The sequence below is a fragment of the Somniosus microcephalus genome, chromosome 14, assembly GCF_052327205.1.
Source record: "Somniosus microcephalus isolate GS21.2 chromosome 14, FLI_Smic_1.0, whole genome shotgun sequence".
Taxonomy (NCBI): Eukaryota; Metazoa; Chordata; class Chondrichthyes; order Squaliformes; family Somniosidae; genus Somniosus; species Somniosus microcephalus.
Window position 1 is genome coordinate 25,767,578 of NC_141000.1, and position 22,916 is coordinate 25,790,493.

Sequence of the window (22,916 nt, forward strand, 5' to 3'; positions counted from 1 at the left end):
ACTGCCTGCAAAGGTGGTGGAAGCAGATTCAGTAGTAACTTTCAAAAGGGAACTGGATATACTGTTGAAAAGGAAACATTTGCAGGGCTATGGGGAAAGAGACACATTGGATAGTTTTTCTAAGAGACGGCACAGACACGATGGGCCAAATGGCCTCCTACTGTGCTGGAAGATTCTATGATTCATTTACTTGAACCCAAATTAACTTCAATTCGTTTTACATTGATTAAAAAAAGAACAGGTAATAATGTCGAGCACAGAATGAATCCAATTATTTGCAAAGAGATAAATGTGTTTTTAATTATGTACTGTATCCCTCCATTTTGTAAAAAGAATTACTAACAGTTACACTTTTTATTAGGAATCTAATAACTTCCAATCTAAATGATAGCTCCAGAATTTGCTTCTGCACTATCACTAGCTGCAGAGAGTTAGTGAGTTGATTGGGATCGTCTCCATTTTTGTGTAACAATTACACACAAGGATTGTATGCTTGGTAGCTGGACCACCAAACCTCTTGTCAGCAATACAGGTTAAGTGGCTGTTGAGATATTAAACCAAGACCCCGGGCTGAGTGCAATTTTCTTAAAGGCAATTCTTTTGAGACCTGATTTCATTAATGGAAACAACCACAAGCTGCACAAATCACAGCGCACATGGAAAAATGCTCCATTTACACTTCTCCAGTAACTCAGAGAGATGGAAAGGAAGGAAGGATAGACAGATATTGGCCAGGACACCGGGGAGAACTCCCTGCTCTTCTTCGAATAGAATCTTTCACACCCACCCGAGATGAGAGATGCCCGGGGTCTTGATTTAATATCTCAACAGCCACTTAACCTGTACTGCTGACAAGAGGTTTGATGGTCCAGCTACCAAGCATACCAAAAATGGAGACGGTCCCAATCAACTCACTAACTCTCTGCAGGTAGTGACAGTTCCAGAACTCGCTTCTGCACTATGCCATTAAAGTAGTTGGTGATCACGGTGCATAACCCCAATGGAGTAAGTAGATTAAGCAGACTCTGCTATACCTGTTCTAACTAGTCTTCTTCCTTATATCGATACTTCATTCCATCAATATTTTGGTAAGCCCCTACAGCTCTCCATCTTATGTCCAGTAAAACCAGAGGTATCCAACCCCCACAGCAAGTCCTCTCTCCATACAAAAGGGTCCCTCTGCCCCTCTCGACCCCTCACCCTCAACTAGGTCCTCAAGAGGCTCCCCCTTCGAACGCTCTCCTCATAAAAGAGCCGCACTCCTTCTGCCTTGGCACAGACCAGTTGAGCCGAATGGCCGGTTTCTGTGCTGTAAATTCTATGTACCCATTCACATACGGAGGCCTTCATTAGTTAAATGCATTCATTCGGGCATAGTTGGGAGTCTGGGAATTCTAGACTTTTACATTTGAGATGTACCCCTGTGCACGTGCCTTACGTTTTGTTACATCAGGTGTAAGACGGTACATGAGCATGAGCAGTGGTCTACATTCAAGGAGATATTTCACAACTTTCAAGAAAAATATATTCCACTGAGGAAAAAGGGGCGTAAAAGAAAATACAGCCATCCGTGGCTGAGTAATTAAGGATAGTATCCGACTGAAAACAAGGGCATATAAAGTAGCCAAATCTAGTGGGAGGATAGAAGATTGGGAAGCATTTAAAAGCCAGCAAACAATAACTAAAAGATTAATTAAGAAAGGGAAGATAGATTATGAAAGTAAACTAGCAAAAAATATAAAAACAGATAGCAAGAGTTTCTACAGTTATATAAAAAGAAAAAGGGTGGCTAAAGTGAATGTTGGTCCCTTAGAGGACGAGGCCAGGAAATTAGTAGTGGGGAACATGGAGATGGCAGAAACGCTGAACAAATATTTTGTATCAGTCTTTACAGTAGAGGACACTAAAAATATCCCAACACTGGACAAACAGGGGGCTATGGGGGGGGGGGGGGGGTGGAGGAGCTAAACACGATTAAAATCACTAAGGAGATCGTATTCGGTAAGATAATGGGACTTAAGGCGGATAAATCCCCCCGACCTGATGACTTACATCCTAGGGTCTTGAGAGAAGTGGCGGTAGGGATTGCGGATGCATTGGTGGTAATTTTCCAAAGCTCCCTGGATTCAGGAAAGGTCCCAGCAGATTGGAAAACTGCTAATGTAACGCCCTTGTTTAAAAAGGGAGGTCGACAAAAGGCTGGAAACTATAGACCAGTTAGCCTAACATCTGTGATTGGTAAAATGTTGGAGTCCATTATTAAGGAAGCAGTGACGGGACATTTGGATAAGCATAATTTAATCGGACAGAGTCAGCATGGTTTTATGAAGGGGAAGTCATGTTTGACAAATTTGCTCAAATTCTTTGAGGATGTAACAAACAGGGTGGATAAAGGGGAACCAGTGGATGTGGTGTATTTGGACTTCCAAAAGGCATTTGACAAGGTGCCACACAAAAGATTAGTTAGTGCACAAGATAAAAAATCGCGGGATTGGGGGTAATATACTGGCACGGGTGGAAGATTGGCTATCTAACAGAAAACAGAGAGTTGGGATAAATGGTTCATTCTCAGGTTGGCAATCAGTAACTACTGGTGTTTGCAGGGGTCAGTGCTGGGACCCCAACTCTTTACAATCTATATTAACGATTTGGAGGAGGGGACCAAGTGCAATATATCCAAGTTTGCCGACGATACAAAGATGGGAGGGAAAGCAGTGAGTGAGGAGGACATAAAAAACCTGCAAAAGGACATAGACAAGCTAAGTGAGTGGGCAGAAATTTGGCAGATGGAACAATGTTGGAAAGTGTGAGGTTATGCACTTTGGCAGAAAAAAAATCAAGGAGCAAGTTATTATCTAAATGGCGAGAAACTGCAAAGTGCTACAGTACAAAGGGATCTGGGGGTCCTGGTGCATGAAACACAGAAGGTTAGTATGCAGGTACAGCAGGTGATCAGGAAGGCCAATGGAATCTTGGCTTTTTTTGCAAGGGGGATGGAGTATAAAAGCAGGGAAGCCTTGCTTCAGTTATACAGGGTACTGGTGAGGCCACACCTGGAATACTGCGTACAGTTTTTGGTTTCCATATTTAAGAAAAGATATACTTGCTCTCGAGGCAGTTCAGAGAAGGTTCACTCGGTTGATTCCGGAGATGAGGGGGTTGACTTATGAGGAAAGGTTGAGTAGGTTGGGCCTCTACTCATTGGAATTCAGAAGAATGAGAGGCGATCTTATCGAAACATATAAGATTGTGAGGGGGCTTGATCGGGTGGATACGGGGAGGATGTTTCCACTGATGGGTGAGACTGGAACTAGGGGGCATAATCTTAGAATAAGGGGCTGCCCTTTCAAAACTGAGATGAGGAGAAACTTCTTCACTCAGAGGGCGGTGAATCTATGGAATTTGCTACCTCAGAGAGCTGTGGAAGCTGCGACATTAAATAAATTTAAAACGGAGAGAGACAGTTTCCTAGCTGATAAGGGAATTAGGGGTTACGGGGAGCGGGCAGGGAAGTGGACGTGAGTCTAGGTTCGGATCAGCCATGATCCAATTGAATGGCAGAGCAGGCCTGAGGGGCCGTATGGCCTACTCCTGCTCCTTCTTCTTATGTTATTATTTTTATCAGCCCTTTAAATGTGCCGAGTCAGTTGGCTGGGTGAAGTATGGAAGTATGGTGGTGGGGAAGAAAGGTCGCAGTCAAAGCCTAGGATGTTCAACGGCCCAACCAGGTGCATCATGCTGGGTGGAGAGAGAAAGAGAGTTATCGGAGGCAAGTTCACACACAAGCTTGAGGTTCTCTGTGACCTTATTACGTGATGTTTATTTTTAAGGGTATATGGTGGGGTGTGTGAGAAACTGCCATCGCAGCGGATTGAGAATTTTTGTTTGGTGAAATGTGATTGGTAAATAACAAAAGCGCAAAAGAACTAATAGGAAAGGAGCTAACCAACGTGAATGAAGACAATCGATAGATGTGCACAACAGTCAGACCCAGACCCATTACACAGAACAGACACAAGAAATAGGATTAAAATATTCCCATCCCCCCCCTCAAGGTGCTTTCCCCCTCATCTTATTTAACTGCTTACAGTAATTGTAAATGAGTACCGGTCTTCCAAAGTATAAAAATAAGTTTAAAAAGGCCAAGATGGAGGATGTATTTCACAAGGAGTTTGTGAAGAGCTTGCACAAGATATTTTGGTCATGTGCTATGCATTACAGTTCACATTGAACCTTGAAGGGATTGGAAAGCCTACTTGTGGTTTTGTTTAAAAAGAGTCCAGTGGGCTCTATTCTAAAAGCAGCGCACTCCAGTCCCAGCCTGACTAACGAGACACAGTGCAGTATCATACCATTGACATTCTTGTTGGACCTCAAGTTAGGAGCCACAGTTTGTTCAAACTTGATTTGCTGATGCAGAAGATAACTTTTCTCTTGCACAGTAACAACTGACAAAATGTACTGGGGTGGGGGTTTAATTTTCTATCGGATGAGTTCCCAGCCATAAAACCACCTCCTAACTTAAAAATGTCCAGTTCTTGTCACTAAAACAAAAAGGTACAAGGCACACAGAAGAACTTCATGAATGGTGTTGAAATAGCAGAATGTGATGTTAAAAAGAGATCTAGCAGCATTGGTACACTGCACTCAATATCTCCAACCTCCACAAGAAAAAAGCATTACAACAAATAGACTGCTGAACTAAATTGCTAAGTGATTTGATAGAGGTGTTCAAAATCATGAATGGCTTTGATAGAGTAAATAAGGAGAAACTGTTTCCAGTGGCAGGAGGGTCGATAATCAGAGGACACAGATTTAAGGTAATATTACAATCAGGATGTAATAGGTCAAATCAGTTTTACATAGTTACATAGAATAGAGCCGAGTGGTCCTGGGTTCCGCCAGTACCACTCAGCTCCAGACCTCATTACAACGTTGGTCCAAACATGAACAAAAGAACTGAATTCCAGAGGCGAGGTGAGAGTGACTGCCCTTGACATCAAGGCAGCATTTGACGGAGTGTAGCATCAAGGAGCCCTAGTAAAACTGAAGTCAATGGAATCAGGGGGAAAACTCTCCACTGGCTGGAGTCATACCTAGCACAAAGGAAGATGGTTGTGGATGTTGGAGGTCAATCATCACAGCCCCAGGACATTGCTGCAGGAGTTCCTCAGGGCAGTGTCCTAGGCCCAACCATCTTCAGCTGCTTCATCAATGACCTTCTCTCCATCATAAAAGGTCAGAAGTGGGGATGTTCGCTGATGACTGCACAGTGTTCAGTGCCATTCACAACTCCTCAGATAATGAAACAGTCCATGCCCACATGCAGCAAGAGCTGGACGACATTCAGGCTTGGGCTGATAAGTGGCAGGTAACATTCACGCCACACAAGTGCTAGGCAATGACCATCTCCAGCAAGTGAGAGTCTATCCACCAGCCCTTGACATTCAATGGCATTACCATTGCTGAATCCCCCACCATCAACATCCTGGGGGTCATCATTGATCAGAAACTTAACTGGACCAGCCACATAAATACTATGGCTACAAGAGCAGGTCATAGGCTGGGTATTCTGCAGCGAGTGTCTCACCTCCTGACTCCCCAAACCCTTTCCACCAGTCAGGAGTGTGATGGAATACTTTCCATTTGCCTGGATGAGTGCAGCGCCAAAAGCACTCAAGAAGCTCGACATCATCCAGGACAAAGCAGCCCGCTTGATTGGCACCTCATCCAGCACCTTAAACATTCACTCCCTCAACCACCGGCATATCATGGCTGCAGTGTGTACCATCTACAAGATGCACTGCAGCAACTCGCCAGGGCTTCTTCAACAGCCCCTCCCAAACCCGCGACTTCTACCACCTAGAAGGACAAGGGTAGCAGGCGCATGGGAACATCACCACCTGCAAGTTCCCCTCCAAGTCACACATCATCCTGATTTGGAAGTATATCGCCGTTCCTTCATCATCGCTGGGTCAAAATCCTGGAACTCCCTCCTTAACAGCACTGTGGGAGTACCTTCACCACGCGGACTGCAGCCATTCAAGGCGGCAGCTCACCACCACCTCCTCAAGGGCAATTATGGATGGGCAATAAATGCTGGCTCAAGTGGAAACATTGGTTACCAAAACTCAAAGGGTTCTCGAGGGGGCGGGGGTGGTGATGGGAGGGGATCCACATGAATTCAGCTCTAGATGTAGCAGCAGATTGATGAAGCAGTAACAGAAATATCTGGAATGGCCACATTCATTGCTAACTATCTTAGGCCATCAATAGAAATTGCTCTGATTTAAGCTTGACTGATCGCTATTCTGGTTTAATTAAATGAGTTATTTTTGGCCATAGTTTAAAGGGTGGATTGACTCCAGTCTGGGGTAGTAACTTTGAGTGACTGCTGTCTTGAGGCAGTGGAAGAAAGGGACAGGTCGTTGATCGGCTAGAGTCCTCTGTGACTGACAGCTCGGTGGGCAGAGACTTCACAATCTTATAAGGCCAGATTGTAGAGTTGAGCGTCAGTCTCAGTGTGTGTATGGATTTCACAACCAGCAGCCAAAGGCTATCTGTGGTTTAAAGCCCAAGTCAGCTTAACCTTGAAGTGATAAGCTAGTGTAAGTAGTCGTATTGCTTTCATATACTGAGGAATGAAGGAAAATGTAATTTCTAACTGTAAAAACTGTGTACTGCTCACTCATACGTCTTATATGTAAATAAAGCAATTATTGGTTCAAAGCTCATCACTCATCTCAGTTGGAGTACTTATTGCCTTCTGTAAAGAACTGAGAATTTGAGTGGCAGCACATTGTACTTTCCAATCGCTGGTGTAGAGAATAAGGGTTTTTCATTAAAAGCTAGTGGGCAGATACAAAAAAATATTTTAAAAGTGTAATGAAATGTTGGCCTTTATCTCAAGGGGACTGGAATACAAAGTGATGTTACAGCTGTCGAGAGCTCTGGTTCGACCCCATCTGGAGCACTGCGTTCAGTTCTGGGCACCGCACCTCAGGAAGGATATACTGGCCTTGGAGGGGGTGCAGTGCAGATTCACCAGAATACCAGGACTTAAAAGGTTAAATTATGAGGGCAGGTTGCATCGCCTAGGCATGCATTTGCTTGAATATAAAAGAATTAGGGGTGATCGAACATGATCAAAGGAGTAGATAGTATAGAGAGAGAGAAACTATTCCTCTGGTGGGAGAGTCCAGAACAAGGGAGCATGGGGGAAAAATTCGGTATCGCCCCATATGGGACGCCATTATTGGCGGTGCGCAAAGTTTAGCGCCTGCCGCTAATTATCGCTTCCGACAGCAAACCTGGCTTTTATCGCCCCTGGAGGGGATTGGAGCACTAAATCAGGCGCTACACAACTCTCTTAAGGCACTAAGGCCAAGGAGCGAGGCACTACCTCAGAGGGTGGGCGCAGCGCAGGTGCTGTCAGTTAGCGATTGAACACAAGACATACTGGCGCCGGACAGTTCTTAAAGGGGAGGGTCGATCTTGATCTCCAGCCACACCCTGTTCATTGGAGCCTTGAATCTCGGCCTGGGCAGACCTGTGGCTAAATCTAGCAGCCAAACACTATGGAGGAGGGCCAGGGAGCGAGCACAGCGCTTCTGCGAGCGGGCCTTGGAGGCTCTGGTTCGCGGGGTGGAGCGCAGAAGATCCATTCTGTACCCAGAGTGTGGCAGGAGGCCTTTGCCACACGAGTACAGAAGAGTGTGGAGGGAGGTGGCTCAGAGAGTGTCCTCAAGCAGCATGGTACCTAGGACCCATCTCCAATGTAGGAAAAAGTTCAACGACCTCACTCGGATCATCAGGGAGAGTGCCTTTTTTTCAAAACCTCTTCATCCCTCCATCTCAACCTCACTTTATGGCCAGAGGGTTTTGAAAACCCCAATGCCCAACGCTCATCCAACACCTATGGCCCTTTCATCAAACACACACGCACATTCCACACTTTGCATACAGCAAGGGCTATTCAACCATGGGAGGCATTTCAGGCAAGACCATGGCTGCATATTTACTCAGACGCCGTCCTTTTTCTTGCAGGCCAAGCTGTCTCATAATAGGAGACAGCAGCAATGGACCGGTGGAGGGCGGCCTCAGCTGCAACCCCTCAACGATCTTGAGGAGCGCGTCCACAGGATTGTGGCAAGCCAGGTGATTGGTCCCGTCACCAATGGAGACGCCGGTCCCGTTCTGGACAGCAATGGTAAGGTCATCACCTTTTTATCCTCTCTCCTTCCACTTGTTCCTCACAACAGCAGCCTTTGACACTTAATCCAAATCACTAAATCGCTGCACTCATTCCTCCCTCGCTGCCACCCTGTCCTCACGCTAAAGCCACTCTTGTACTTCCCTGCTTTTAGATGGTGATTCACCAGGTGAGGAGACGGGTCCTCAAGCTGCCAGTGGGAGTGAAGCTGAAGGCGAGGAGGAAGAGGAAGCCGGAGCATCAGCGCCACCCTCTACCGAGGCAGCCCATGCCCACACTGGGAACACGCCTTCCCTGGAGGGGAGCAGGGGGGAATGGTCTGATGAGGGTGAAGCTCCAGGACCCAGCGGGCTGCAGCAACGCGATGGGGGTAGGGAATCTCGGGGGGCCTTCTCCCCGGAGGGAGAGTATGGCTTCAAGTCCTGCTGTACTGGACGCAGAGGAGGAGCGGGTCCTCGCTGAAATGAGCACCCAGACGGAGCACAGGCACACTGAGCTCATGGCTGCAGTGGCAACATTGCCTGAATCCATTGAATCACTGGCAAGGAGTGTGGAGCACTTCGCTGTAGCACAGGCGGCTGCCACGCAAATGCTTAATGATGCAATGCAGTCAGTGGCTGGTCTCATGCAGACGCAGATTGAGGCCACGCAAGCACTGACTGCTGCCACCCTCGCTGGATCGGGCAAATATCCCCAGGGCTCTCACCGCGCAGCAGCAGGCCAGCAATCTGTGCTCCATCAGATTGCTCCGGATGCTGAAGTGCTGCCCCGTGGGAGTGCCGCCCCGTGGGAGTGCCAGTGTGTCGGTCGAGCAGGGAGTTGCTGACCTCTCTCAAGATGACAGCATTCCTGCTGCCACCACTGGCACTTCTCCACTGCAGTTGCCACCACCTGTAGGACAGACTGCTGCCGCCCATGCAGAGTTGGTGCAGTCTGCAGCCGGGCCCTCCAGGCCCAGAGCTGGTCCAGGCCGTCCTTCAAGGGCATCTGCAGTCTCAGTTTCTGACACTCAGCAGCCTTCCACCAGCCTTGCTGCAGCCACTGGGGTCCCATTACGGAGGAGCTGCAGGGTGGGAAGGGGGGAATTTCGCAAGGGAAGCAGATCACCCTTGAAGGGCAAAAAGTAGGAGGCGTGACAAAATGTTTTTCATTGTTTTATTGAAGGCCGAGGTTCGTGGTCAAATTTTTGTAACTGTTTTGGACATTGTCTCCAGGTTGTGAGAGCCAGTTATGTGAATGACTGCTTTTTTTTGTGTTTCTATTACTTTGTCATGCGGAAATGAGACACAGAGTTTGTGAAATAAAGAAGTGTCTGTATTCAAAATGTACATGTTTGGTCTTTGCAATCATTGTTGCCTTGACCAGCTTCGGGGTTGCGGGATGGTTTCATTCAGGTTGGAGGGGGCCTAGAAGCGACTTGCCATGAGCCTTTGATGGACGGCCCTTCCACTTTGTGCCTCCCTCCCGCCTTGGTGCTGCTGATGATCATCCTCCTCATCTTCCTCTTCCTACTCCTCTGGTGGTGCTCCAAGGCCTGGTGGCATTGGCTGGGTCCTGAGGATTGCAAGGTTATGCAGCATGCAGCACACAACAACGAAGTGGGAGACTCGCTCAGGCGAGTACTGCAGGGCTCCTCCAGAATGGTCCAGACAGCGGAACCGTTGCTTGAGCACGCCGATTGTGTGCTCAACGATGTTCCTGGTAGCTTGATGGCTCTCATTGTACCACAGCTCAGCAGGTGTGCTGGGCGAACGGAGCGGTGTCATCAGCCAGGTGCAAAGAGGATATCCCTTGTCTCCGAGAAGCCAACCTCCTGGGTGATGCAGTGCCTGGAAAAGGTCTGCCACAGAAGTCTGGCGCAGGATGAAGGCATTGTGGCTGCTGCCAGGAAAGTGGGCATTGCCAGCGAGTATCAGCTGTCTGTGGTCACAGACCAACTGGACGTTTAAGGAATGGATGCCCTTTCGGTTGCGGAAATCCTCGGCATTCTCTTGCAGCACCCGCAAAGCCACATACGTGCAGTCAATGGTGCCCTGCACCATGGGGAAGCCCGCTATCCTAGCAAAGCCCGTTGCGCGTTCTTGTTGCTTGTAGGGGTCATGGGGAAAGAAATGTACTCTCGTCTCCTTTTAAAGAGGGCATTTGTTACCTGACGGATACAGCAATGCACCGCGAACTGGGAGATATTGGCGATGTCCCCAGTAGCTGATTGAAATGAGCTGGTGGCATAAAAGTTCAGAGCCATTGTTATCTTCACTGCCACCGACAGACGTCCTGCTCCTCAGTTGAGGCTGCAGATCTGGCTGAAGCAGGTGGCAGAACTCAGTGACCACCTCCTTGCTGAAGCGCAGCCTTCGCAAACACTGCTCCTCAGGCATATTAATGTAGGAGAACTGATGGCGAAATACCCTGGGAGGGTAAGGTCTCCTGCACCGAGGCCTGTTGGCCCTCCTCCGTCTGGCCATGATTGCCACTCTCTCTCTGCGTCTCTGTGCTCTCCGAATGTGACGGAGAAGGACAGCATTCCCATCCATTGCAGCCTCCATAGTATCTAAGCAGTCAAAGTTATGAAGGTCAAAAAGCGAAGTACCTGCAAAGTTATGGTCAGAAGCCAAAACTACCTCAGACAGCGTTGACTCAATGCAGAAGTCTCTCTTTGTCTCTCTCAAAATCTCTCTCTCTGAACGGGTGGTGCAAAAATGGCTACCACACAGAAGCCAGGAAGAGGCCCCCTTTAAATAGTGCCCCCCCAGCCCCACAGCGAAGCGTTCCAGTCAACCTGTCGTTGGTTGCGCCAGGCGGAAAGGAGGGGGGCACCACTCAATTTCCGGTCCGGGGCGCCCCAAGGGCGTTGCACTCTTGAATGACGTCAAGATCTGCGTACGCAGGAGATCGGGCGGTATTGTTTAGCGCCGCTGCAAAATGTCCGGTCAATTTCGCGAGAGGCGCAGATATCGCCGCGCCCGGGCGCTAGTTGCTTTGCGCCCCACTTAGCGCCCTCTTAAGGCGCTAACGGGTGGCGCTACCAACTGAATTTTTCCCCCCATAACTTTAAAATTAGAGCCAGGTGATGTCAGGAAGCATTTCTTCACACAAAGGCTAGTGGAAATCTGGAACACTCTCTCCCAAAAAGCTGTTGAGGCTGGGGGTCAATTGAAAATTTTAAAACTGAGATTGATTGTTTGTTCTTAGGCAAGAATATTAAGGGTTACGGAACGAAGGTGGATAGATGGAGTTAAGATACAGATCAGCCATGATCTAATTGAATGGCAGAACAGGCTCGAGGGGCTGAATGGCCTCCTCCTGTTCCATTATTCCTATGTTCTTTGTTACAATCCCTGGGTCAGACCGTTGCTTGCCTAGACACTGGGCATAAAGGGGTGCACTCCACATTTTAGGGGACACAAAGTCCACCTACAGAAACGACTGGTAATGACGAACCTGAGGAAATATCTAGTATAAAAAACCCCAAATTGTGATGGGGGTAACATGAAATCACTTCCATCTTATACACACTTTACACTAAAACCTGTGGATTTCCTTTATCCATGTGATGTTATCAATTAAACATAGGAAAAAAGAGTAGGGCATTCAGCCCCTCAAGCCTGTTGCATCATTCTATTAAATCATGGCTGATCTGCACCTCAACTTCATTTACCCGCCTTTGCTCCGTGGCCCTTGCCCAACAAAAATCTACCGCTCTCAGTCTTGAAAATTTCAATTGACCCCCAACATCCACAGCCTTTTGGGGTGGGGGGGGGGGGGGAAAGAGTTCCAGATTGCCATTACCCTTTGTGAGGAAAAAGTGATTCCTGATTTCACTTCTGAACGGCCTGGCTCTCGTTTTAATGTTGTGCCCCTTTTCTGGATTCCCCCACCAGAGGAAATAGTTTCTCTGTATCTACTCTATCGAGTCTCTATCATTTCAATCATCTCAATTAGATCACCTCTCAACCTTCTAAACTCAAGGGAATACTTATGCAACCTGTTCTCATAATTTAATCCTTTTACTCTGGTTATCATTCTGGTGAATCTGCACTGTACCCCCTCTCGAAGGTATCCTCCCTGAGTTCTGGTGCTCAAGCCTGAACCTAGTACTCCAGATGGGGTCTGACCAAGGCTCTGTACAACTGAAGCATCACTTCCTCACTTTTGTATTCCAGCTCCTTTGAGATAAAGGCCAACATTAGCCTTTCTGATTACTTTTTGTACCTGTGCACTAGCTTTTAGGGATTTGTGTACGTGGACACCCAAATCTCTTTGCTCCTAGCCTCTCTCCACCAGCATTATTTTAGAATTTACAAAGGTGAGCACATGGGAAATAAAAGAGCCCCATAATTAAATATTTGAGCGCCATAAATGCTCGCACAAAATGAAAACACACTGAATGGGTGAGGTACAGTGAATGAACTTGTGCAAGACCCTTGCTCAAACAAGAAATATTACCAACTTGTGTAGCTGCAATGATTATCTACCACTGGATATCTGTAGCAAGTGTTTGTATGAGCAAGGTATGGAACCGGATGACTGGGTAGGTACAAATGTAGCGAGGTAGGAACGATTGAATGGGTGACTGGGTAATTGTGTAAGAAAGAATAGTAATAATTATCTGGAATACGTGCAAACCTTCAAGAACAGAACTTTCCTGTAAGGACACATTTGCTTCCGCTGAAAGTTGTGCATGGGTGCAGGCGCTGTACAGTCAAAGTGTGATGCCAAGTTTCACAAGGCCACGAAGCAACAAGGTGTGAGACTGTATCATGCGACAGCGTTACTTTTCCCCCAAGCTGAAACTGTGAACCAACTACCTTTGCTGGAGTCCAACCCAAAATTCTGCATCTGGTGGTGATGCTGATGTGGTGACCTTTATATGAATACCAGTATAGGATTTTACCACATATTTGAATTACCAGGACCTCCCCCACCCCCGAGGTAATAAAGCTCTACAGACTTTGATGTACATGATGGCATTTAACATGCCCTTTTCAGTGATGTTTTGACAAACACAGGCTGTTGTGCAAGACGACAAAATGCTCGTTAGATTCTCAACGGAATAAAAGATTAGCCCAATGATACTGCTGTTTGGGAAAAAAAATATTTTAAAAGGAGCATCTAAAAATCTTACTGAACAATAAGACCCAACAACACGCTGGGACAACATCCAGCTGTAATCTACCGCTGGATAATGACGGTTAGGGTTCAGTGAAATCTGGAAATATGTATTTATCAGTTCTTATCACATCATCTGACTCGTTACAGAATCAGGCAAGAGGAATTTTATGAGGCCAAATAAAAGTGATTCTAACTCAAAAGTGACTGACTGACTTGATGATACAGTACAGTATAAAATATCCAACATTCTGTTGTCCTCCCCCAGGTCAAATATTTTAAGACTTGCTTAAATTGAAGAGTATGTAAAAAAATTCACTATCAGGATAATGACTCTTCTAAGCAACACAGGCAAGTCTAGTCACCTGGCCAGGAGTTGCCAGCGAGTGAACAATGTCCTTGTGGCACAGAGGTGAATCTGTCACACCCATGATGCAGCCAGTCCTTCTGGCCCACAATGAATTTTGAACATTTTTTTTTTAAGAATGGACTTACCGGTGGCCTGGATCTTTGCCGCGGCCCGGAGATCACGCGAGCTGCAGTCGGATCCGCGGTTAAAATGGCATCCGCGTCCTGATGACATCATCGGGATGCAACGCTGCCATTTCAATTAGACCCCGTTCTCCGGGGGCAGGTGGCCTTCCCGCGCCTGGAGTCAGGTAAGCAAAAATGGTGGGGATGGGGGTAGCAATGTGCCGTGAAGCAGCCACCATCTTTCCCCCCGTCCCCCTACGGGCCAAACGAGTGGTTAAAATCAGCCCTCTAGACTTTATAGAATCCGAGGTGGCTACTCTGCATTATCCAATCACAAGTATAAGCAAGAATTTACAAGTACTGACTCAACACCCAGGAAGCTCGGTCACAATTACACTCAGGAAGCTCTTCAAATGGCTGGTCAAATGGGCAGTCACGTGGCAGATGAAATTTAACGCAGAAAAGTGCGAGTGACACATTTTAGTAGGAAGAACGAGAAGAGGCAATATAAACTGAAGGGTACAATTCTAAAGGGAGTGCATGAACAGAGAGACCTGGGGGTATATGTGCACCAATCGTTGAGGTGGTAGGGCAGGTTGAGAAAGCGGTTAAAAAAGTATACGGGATCCTGGACTTCATAAATAAAGGCATAGAGTACAAAAACAAGGAAGTTATGATGAACCTTAATAAACCACTGGTTCGGCCTCAACTGGAGTATTGTGTCCAATTCTGGGCACCGCACTTTAGGAAGGATGTGAAGGCCTCAGTGAGGGTGCAGAAAAGATTTACAAGAACGGTTCCAGGGATGAGGGACTTCAGTTACGTGGATAGACTGGAGAAGCTGGGGTTGTTCTCCTTAGAGCAGAGAAGGTTGAGAGGAGATTTGATAGAGGTGTTCAAAATCATGAGGGGTCTAGACAGAGTTAATAGAGAGAAACTGTTCCCATTGGCAGAAGGGTCGAGAACCAGAGGACACAGATTTAAGATGATTGGCAGAAGGACCAAAGGCGACATGATAAAAACTTTTTTACACAGCGAGTGGTTAGGACCTGGAAATCACTGCCTAAAAGGGTGGTGGAGGCAGACTCAATCACAGCTTTCAAAAGGAATTGAATAAGTACCTGAAGAAAAAAAATTTGCAGGGCTACGGGGAAAGGGCGGGGGAGTGACACTAGCTGAAGTGCTCTTGCAGAGAGCCAGCACGGGCTCGACGGGCCGAATGGCCTCCTTCTGTGCTGTAACCATTCTATGATCCTACATGGACTATTAGAACACATGATTAAAAACTAGCTTCTTCTGTTAATAAATCTTCCAATTATCCTCAGCTGAGCTTAAAAATCTTTACATTTGCAATAGTCAAACCCAAGTATACCACTGCAGAAAAGATTAGGAAAAAAATCTGGTCTATGGATTGCAAGCCATGGTTCCACTGGACATTTTTAAGCTACTTTGCAGAGGTGGATTTGTGCCTGTTGTTGCTTAATAATTTGGTTACATTTCATTAAATTTATTTTGGGCATTATCATCTTGATGTACAAACACACATGGGCCACCAGCCCAGGCATCACACAGAAACAGTACAGAGGTGCAAGAAAATCCAACAGCTGCTTGACATTTTAAGTTTGGTTTAATCACCACGAGAAATGCTTTAAACATTGAACTCCCCCGAATTTGAAAGAAGTTAAATTAATATAAACATCAATTTCATCACAAATTACTTTAAAAGAGCACCAGTAAATAGATCATTTTAGTTACAATAAAACGAGGGTTTAGAACAAAATTGCAGTACTCGGCAAAAATACTTCAAGTAACAGTTTACATAAAGGATAAACAGAAGAGCCTCTTTAATTTTAGTCCGCTTAAAACACATAAAGGGGAACAAAACTCTAAGGGGGAAAAGATGGAAAGAGGCAAAGGGGAGAATTGCTTTAACCAAAAAGTACCCTCTAGCACGGAATTTTGAGCTACATCTCAGCACTGGGATCTAGACTTGAGAAGAACGCCAGCCCGCATGCAGCTGACTGGCGAGTAGGCCGAAGCACACCCACTAGACGGAACATCGGAGCGAGTCTGGTCGGACCAGGTGGTGGGTTTCTGCGTGGCTACCCTGAAACTGACAAAGTGGAGAAGGTCTCCCCCCGAGAGGAAACTCATTCCCCACCCCTCCCATTTAAATACTGACATCAAGTAGGTGAAAGTAATAGAAACATAGGAACAGGAGTGTGCCATTCAGCCCCTTAAGCATCTTCCTGCCATTTACCATTTACTCGCCTTTGCTACATATCCCTCAATACAAAAATCTAGCGATCTCAGTCTTGAAAATTTTAATTGACCCCCAACATCCACAGCCTTCTGGGGGCAGGGGGGGGTGGGGTGGAGAAAGTTCCAGATTTTCACCACTCTGTGTTGAAAAAGTGCTTCCTGATTTCACTCCTAAATGGCCTGGCTCCAATTTTAAGATCCTGCCCGCTTGTTCTGAATTCCCCACCAGAGGAAATAGTTTCTCTGTATCTAGCCTATCGAATCCCTTTATCATTTTAAAAGACCTCGATTATCCTCGAAAATACTGCAGATGCTGGAAATCTGAAATAAGAACAGAAAATGCTGGAGAAACTCAGCAGGTCAGGCAGCATCTGTGGAGAGAGAAACAAAGTTAACGTTTCAGGTCGATGACCTTTCGTCAGAACTGGAAAAAAAGCAGGAAATGGAACAGGTTTTTAAGCAAGTGTAGGGGCTGGGAAATGGGGGAGGGGATGAAAGAACAAAAGGGAAGCTCTGTGATAGGATCGAAGGCAGGAGAGGTTCAGAGACATTGAGAGATATACAAGGCGAGAGGAGATGGTAATGGGACAGGTTAAGAAACAAAGGATGGCTCGAGATGAAGTGTGCTGGCAGAATGAAAGACAGCTGCCATGTGGGGGGGGACAAAAAAGACAGACAAAAAGTGTGGATAAAAAAATATATGTGATAGGGGCCAAGGTTATGATCTGAAATTGTTGAACTCGATGTTGAGTCCGGAAGGCTGTAAAGTGCCTAATCGGAAGATGAGGTGCTGTTCCTCAAGATTATGCTGAGCTTGGAGGATGATTTTTAGTCAGCATGTGAGGTGTGCTGGGATACTGGATTCAAAAGTTGCACAGCACCAAGCTGCAAAAGGCGAGTACTTCAAAAGGCAAAACCATTTAGGGATGATTAAGGGATAGTAACAGATGGACGTATGTGTTGTCTTTAATAACAAAGGGCAAAGTAGAAGACAAGCTGATCAAAGGTTATGGCCTTCAATTTGGCAAGACAGCAGAGACACTCCCATTGCAACTTATTCTGGAAACACCGCCCTCCATTTTGTGAAATACATGAGCCCCAGTTATACTTACGGTTAATGTGGTCGATATAGTAGATGCCAGCCTGTGGATCGTAAACTATTTCCCAACCCAGTGGCAATTCGTCACCAACACAGTCAGCAAACGTAAGTGGCTTGGTCAGTCTGAAAAAGCAACAAAGACACGCACGGTAAAATTATGGAGTCTGTAGGGATTGCACGAACCATCCCTGGAGTTCGTCCAGTTTCAAAATTAAAACATCAGCAGCAATAAAAAAAATAATTGACAACTGGCAATTGAAAAATAACTCAACCTTTTTGCTTCATACAAACATTAGGAACTGGAGGAGGCCATTCAGGTCCTCGAGCCTGCTCCGCCATTCCATTAGATCATGGCTGATCTGTATCTTAACTCCATTTACCCGCCTTGGTTCCATATCCCTTAAAATCCTTACCTAACACAAATCTATCAGTCTCAGTTCATTTTGACCCCCAGCCTCAACAGCTTTTTGGGGGGAAGAGCGAGTTCCAGATTTCCACTACCCTTTCTGTGAAGAAGTGCTTCCTGACATCACTGCAGAACGGCCTAGCTCTAATTTTAAGGTTGTGCCCCCTTGTTCTAGACTCCCCCATCAGAGGAAATAGTTTCTCTCTATCAAATCCTTTATTTATGAGATGGAATACATCAAAACCTAGAAGCCTTCTCAGTGGTAAGTAGGAGTAACTGCACTCCTGCACGGACCCTGTCCCACTCCCGTTAGAACATAAGAAATAGAAGCAGGAGTAGGCCATACGGCCCCTCGAGTCTGCTCTGCCATTCAATAAGATCGCGGCTGATCATCGACCTTAACTCCACTTTCCCGCCTGATCTCCATATCCATTGATTCCCCTAGAGTCCAAAAATCTATCTATCTCAGCCTTGAATATACAAAGACTCAGCATCCACAGCCCTCTGGGGCAGAGAAGTCCAAAGATTCACAACCCTCTGAGTGAAGAAATTCCTCCTCATCTCGGCCTTAAATGGCCTAGCTCTTGTCCTGAGACTATGCCCCTAGTTCTAGACACTCCAGCCAGGGAAACAACCTCTCAGCATCTACCCTGTCAATCCCCCTCAGAATCTTGTATGTTTCAATGAGGTCACCTCTCATTCTTCTAAACTCCAGAGAGTATAGGCCCATTCTACACAATCTCTCATCATAGGACAGCCCTCTCATCCCAGGAATCAATCTAGTGAATCTTCGTTGCACCGCCTCCAAGGCAAGTATATCCTTCCTTAGATAAGGAGACCAAAACTGTGCACAATACTCCAGGTGTGGTCTCACCAAGGCTCTTACTCATACTCCAACCCCCTTGCAATAAAGGCCAACATGCCATTTGCCTTCCTTATTGCTTGCTGTACCTGTATGCTAGCTTTCTGTGTTTCTTGCACGAGGACACCCAAATCTCTCTGAACACCAACATTTGAAAGTTTTTCACAATTTAAAGAATATTCTGTTTTTCTATTCTTCCTACCAAAGTGAATAATCTCACATTTCCCTACATTATACTCCATCTGCCCCTTACTGTCCATTCACTTAGACTATCTATATCCCTTTGCAGACTCATTGGCCTAGAAATTCGGTGGGCTGCGCCATCAGTTAGCACCTAAAGAGGGCACTTAGTGGCTTTAGCTCCACTGGCCACGCCTCCCGCGATATTTAGCTGGGGCGCGAATGGCGGCGTTAGCCTGTTGCGCTGCGCCGCACCGATGACTTCATCGGTGTGCGCAGTGCTCCGCTACCGCCCCGATCTCGATATTTGGTTGCGCCCGCCTCTGTAGCGCCGTTCGCAAATCGCGCCCGGTTCACGGGGCCTCCCTGTGGCGGCAGTGGCGCAAATTAAGGTGGAGGTGCGGGGCGGCCGTTTTTTCAGTGGCCGCCTGCCAGCACCTCCGTCCCCGGCCTCCTGATCTCCCCCCACGGCAGTGCCGGCTGTTTTCCGAGAGCCCGGCACTTCTCCTCGGTGCCGGGCTCTTTTGCCGGCACTCGATCTCCGATCGTGCTGGCGCAGGCCCCTCCCCCTTAAGAATGGGAGGAAGGCCTGCAGTACCATAGCGCGCCGTGCCGCAGCGTGTGGCGCTGCGGCACGTTGCGCTGCGATATTCAGTTTCAGCGCCTAAGAGGGACGCGGAGCGCCTCGAGCCTCGCCCCGTGTCGCTCTTGGGGCGCTCAAGCTGAATTTCCGGCGGTCGCAACTGCTCTGATCGCTGCGCTAATTCCGGCGCCCAGGCGAGCTTGGTGCTCAGTTTGCGGCTCCACCGAATTTCTCCCCCTTTGTGTTCTCCCCACAGCTTACTGTCCCACCTAGTTCTATATCATCAGCAAACTTTGATACATTACACTCAGTCCCTTCATCTAGGTTATTAATATAGGTTGTAAGTAGCTGAGGCCCCAACACTGATCCTTGCGGCACCCCACTAGTTACAGCCTGCCAACCTGAAAAAGGTCTGTTTATCCCTACTCTCTGTTTTCTGTCCATTAACCAATCCTCTATCCGCTACTGTATTATCCTCAACCCCATGAGCCCTAATCTTGTGTAATAACCTTTTATGTGGCACCTTATCGAATGCCTTTTGGAAATCCAAATATACTACATCCACTTGTTCCCCTTTATCTTCCCTGCTAGTTACATCCTCAAAAAACTAATAAATTTATCAAACACAATTTCCCTTTCATAAAACCATGTTGACTCGACCTAATCATGTTATGATTTACTAAGTGACTTGATACCACTTCCTTAACAATGGATTCCAGCATTTTCCCGATGGCAGATGTCAGGCTAACTGGCCTGTAGTTCCGTTTTTTCTCTCCCTCCTTTCTAGAATAGTGGTGTTATACTTGTGACCTTACAATCCGCTGGGACCATTCTAGAATCTAGGGAATTTTGGAAGATCAAAACCAATGCATCCACTATCTCTTCAGCCACATCTTTCAGAACCACAATGCTGAGAGGGTCGTGGATAACACGTTTGATGAGGTGGTCACACCGCAGGTAAGGGCTGCACAGGCAGAAGGGAAATGGGTGACCATCAGGCAGAGCAGTAGAGGCAGGCAGGTAGTGCAGGGGACCCCTGTGGCCATCCCCCTCTCAAACAGGTATACCAATTTGAAGACTGTTGAGGGGGATGACTTACCAGAGGAAGGCAGCAGCAGCCAACTTCCCGGCACCAGGGGTGCTTCTGCTGCTCAGGAAGGGAGGAAAAAGAGTGGGAGAGCAATAGCGGTAGGGGATTCTATCGTAAGGGGAACAGATAGGTGTTTCTGTGGCCGTAGACGTGACTCCAGGATGGTTTGTTGCCTCCCTGGTGCCAGGGTCAAGGATGTCACTCAACGGCTGCAGGGCATTCTGAAGGGGGAGGGTGAACAGAGGTCGTGGTTCACATTGGGACCAATGACATGGGTAGGAAGAGGGATGAGGTCCTGCAGCAAGAATTTAGGGAGCTAGGTAGCAGATTAAAGAGCAGGACCTCAAAGGTTGTAATCTCTGGATTACTCCCGGTGCCACGTGCTAGTGCGTATAAGAATAGGAGGATAGAGCAGATGAATGCGTGGCTAAAGAGTTGGTGCAGGAGGGAGGGCTTTAGTTTCCTGGATCATTGGGCCTGCTTCTGGGGAAGGTGGGACTTGTACAAGTCGGACGGGTTGCACCTGAACCAGAGCGGGACAAATATCCTTGCAGGGAGGTTTGCTAGCCAAAATGGCAGGGGGTTGGGAACCTGAGCAGGGAGACAGAGGAAAGGGAAACAGGGATAAAAGCAAAAGATAGGAAGGAGAAAAACAAAAGTGGCAGTCAGAGAAATCAATAGTTTAAATCAAACGCGGCCACAGTAAATAATAATTCTAATAGGTCGAAGAGCGTTAAAAAAACAAGCCTGAAGGCTTTGTGTCTTAATGCGAGGAGCATTTGTAATAAGGTGGACGAATTGGCTGCGCAAATAGAGGTAAACGAATATGATTTGGTTGGGATTACGGAAACGTGGTTCAAGGATGGCCAAGACTGGGAACTCAACATCCAGGGGTATTCGATATTCAGGAAAGATAGGCAAAAAGGAAAGGGAGGTGGGGTAGCATTACTGGTTAAAGAAGGGATTAATACAATTGTAATGAAGGATATTAGCTCTGATGATGTGGAATCTGTATGGGTAGAATTGAGAAATACTAAGGGGAAAAAAACATTAGTGGGAGTGGTATATAGACCTCCAAACAGTAAGGCGGAGGTTCGGGATGGCATGAAAAGGGAAATTAAAGAAGCGTGCAATAAGGGCACAGCAGTCATCATGGGTGACTTTAATCTACATATAGATTGGGCCAACCAAATTAGTAACAATACTGTGGAGGAGGAATTCCTGGAGTGTTTACGGGATGGTTTCCTGGACCAATATGTCGAGGAACCAACCAGAGATCAGGCCATCTTAGACTGGGTATTGTGTAACGAGAAAGGATTAATTAGCAATCTTGTTGTACGAGGCCCCTTGGGTCGGAGCGATCATAATATGATCGAATTCTTCATTAAGATGGAGAATGAAGTAGTTGACTCAGAGACTAGGGTCCTCAATTTAAATAAAGGAAACTACGATGGTCTGAGGAGCGAGTTGGGTAGGATTGATTGGGGAATGGCACTCAAAGGGTTGACGGTGGATAGGCAATGGCAAACATTCAAAGACCGAATGGATGAGCTACAGAATTTGTTCATCCCAGTTTGGCATAAAAATAAAACAAAAAAGGTGACTCAACCGTGGCTAACAAGGGAAATTAGGGATAGCATAAGATCCAAGGAGACGACATATAAATTGGCCAGAAAAAGCAATAATCCTGAGGATTGGGAGCAGTTTAGGATTCAACAAAGGAGGACAAGGGGATTAATTAAGAAAGGGAAAATAGAATATGAGAGCAAGCTAGCAGGGAACATAAAAACTGACTGTAAAAGCTTTTATAGATATGTGAAGAGAAAAAGATTGGTGAAGCCAAGCGTAGGTCCCTTGCAGTCAGAATCAGGGGAATTTATAATGGGAAACAAAGAAATCGCAGACCAACTACATTCATACTTTGGTTCTGTCTTCACAAAGGAGGACACAAATAACCTCCCAGAGATGCCGGGGAACATAGGGCCTGATGAAAGGGTGGAACTGAAAGAAATCAGTATTTGTAGGGAAATGGTGTTAGGAAAATTGATGGGACTGAAGGCCGATAAATCCCCAGGGCCTGATAATCTACATCCCAGGGTACTTAAGGAAGTGGCCCTAGAAATAGTAGATGCATTGCTGGTCATCTTCCAGAACTCGATAGACTCTGGAACAGTACCCATGGATTGGAGGGTAGCTAACGCTACCCCACCTTCAAAAAAGGTGGTAGAGAAAAAGCGGGGAATTATAGACCGGTAAGCCTGACATCGGTAGTGGGGAAAATGCTAGAATCTATTATAAAAGATGTAATAGCAGAGCACTTGGTAAGCAGTGACAGGATCGGACAAAGTCAACATGGATTTACAAAAGGTAAATCATGCTTGACTAATCTACTGGAATTTTTTGAGGATGTAACTGGTAAAATAGATAAGGGAGAACCAGTGGATGTGGTGTATTTGGACTTTCAGAAGGCTTTCGATAAGGTCCCGCATAAGAGATTAGCGTGCAAAATTAAGGCACATGGGATTGGGGGCAAGGTATTGACTTGGATAGAGAACTGGTTGGCGGACAGAAAGCAAAGAGTTGGAATAAACGGGTCGTTTTCCGAGTGGCAGGCAGTGACTAGTGGGGTACCGCAAGGA

The 22,916-nt window shown here is 46.6% G+C and overlaps 1 protein-coding gene across 1 annotated transcript in view; it reads right to left on the bottom strand.

Moving 5' to 3' along the window:
* Window positions 1-22,916, bottom strand: part of wwc3 (WWC family member 3) — a 275,710-nt gene that overhangs the window by 137,525 nt on the left and 115,269 nt on the right. Inside the window, exon 2 of the mRNA XM_086006371.1 lies at window positions 17,170-17,279. Within this exon, the coding sequence (XP_085862497.1) occupies window positions 17,170-17,279 (110 nt within the window). The remainder of the gene's footprint in view (window positions 1-17,169; window positions 17,280-22,916) is intronic.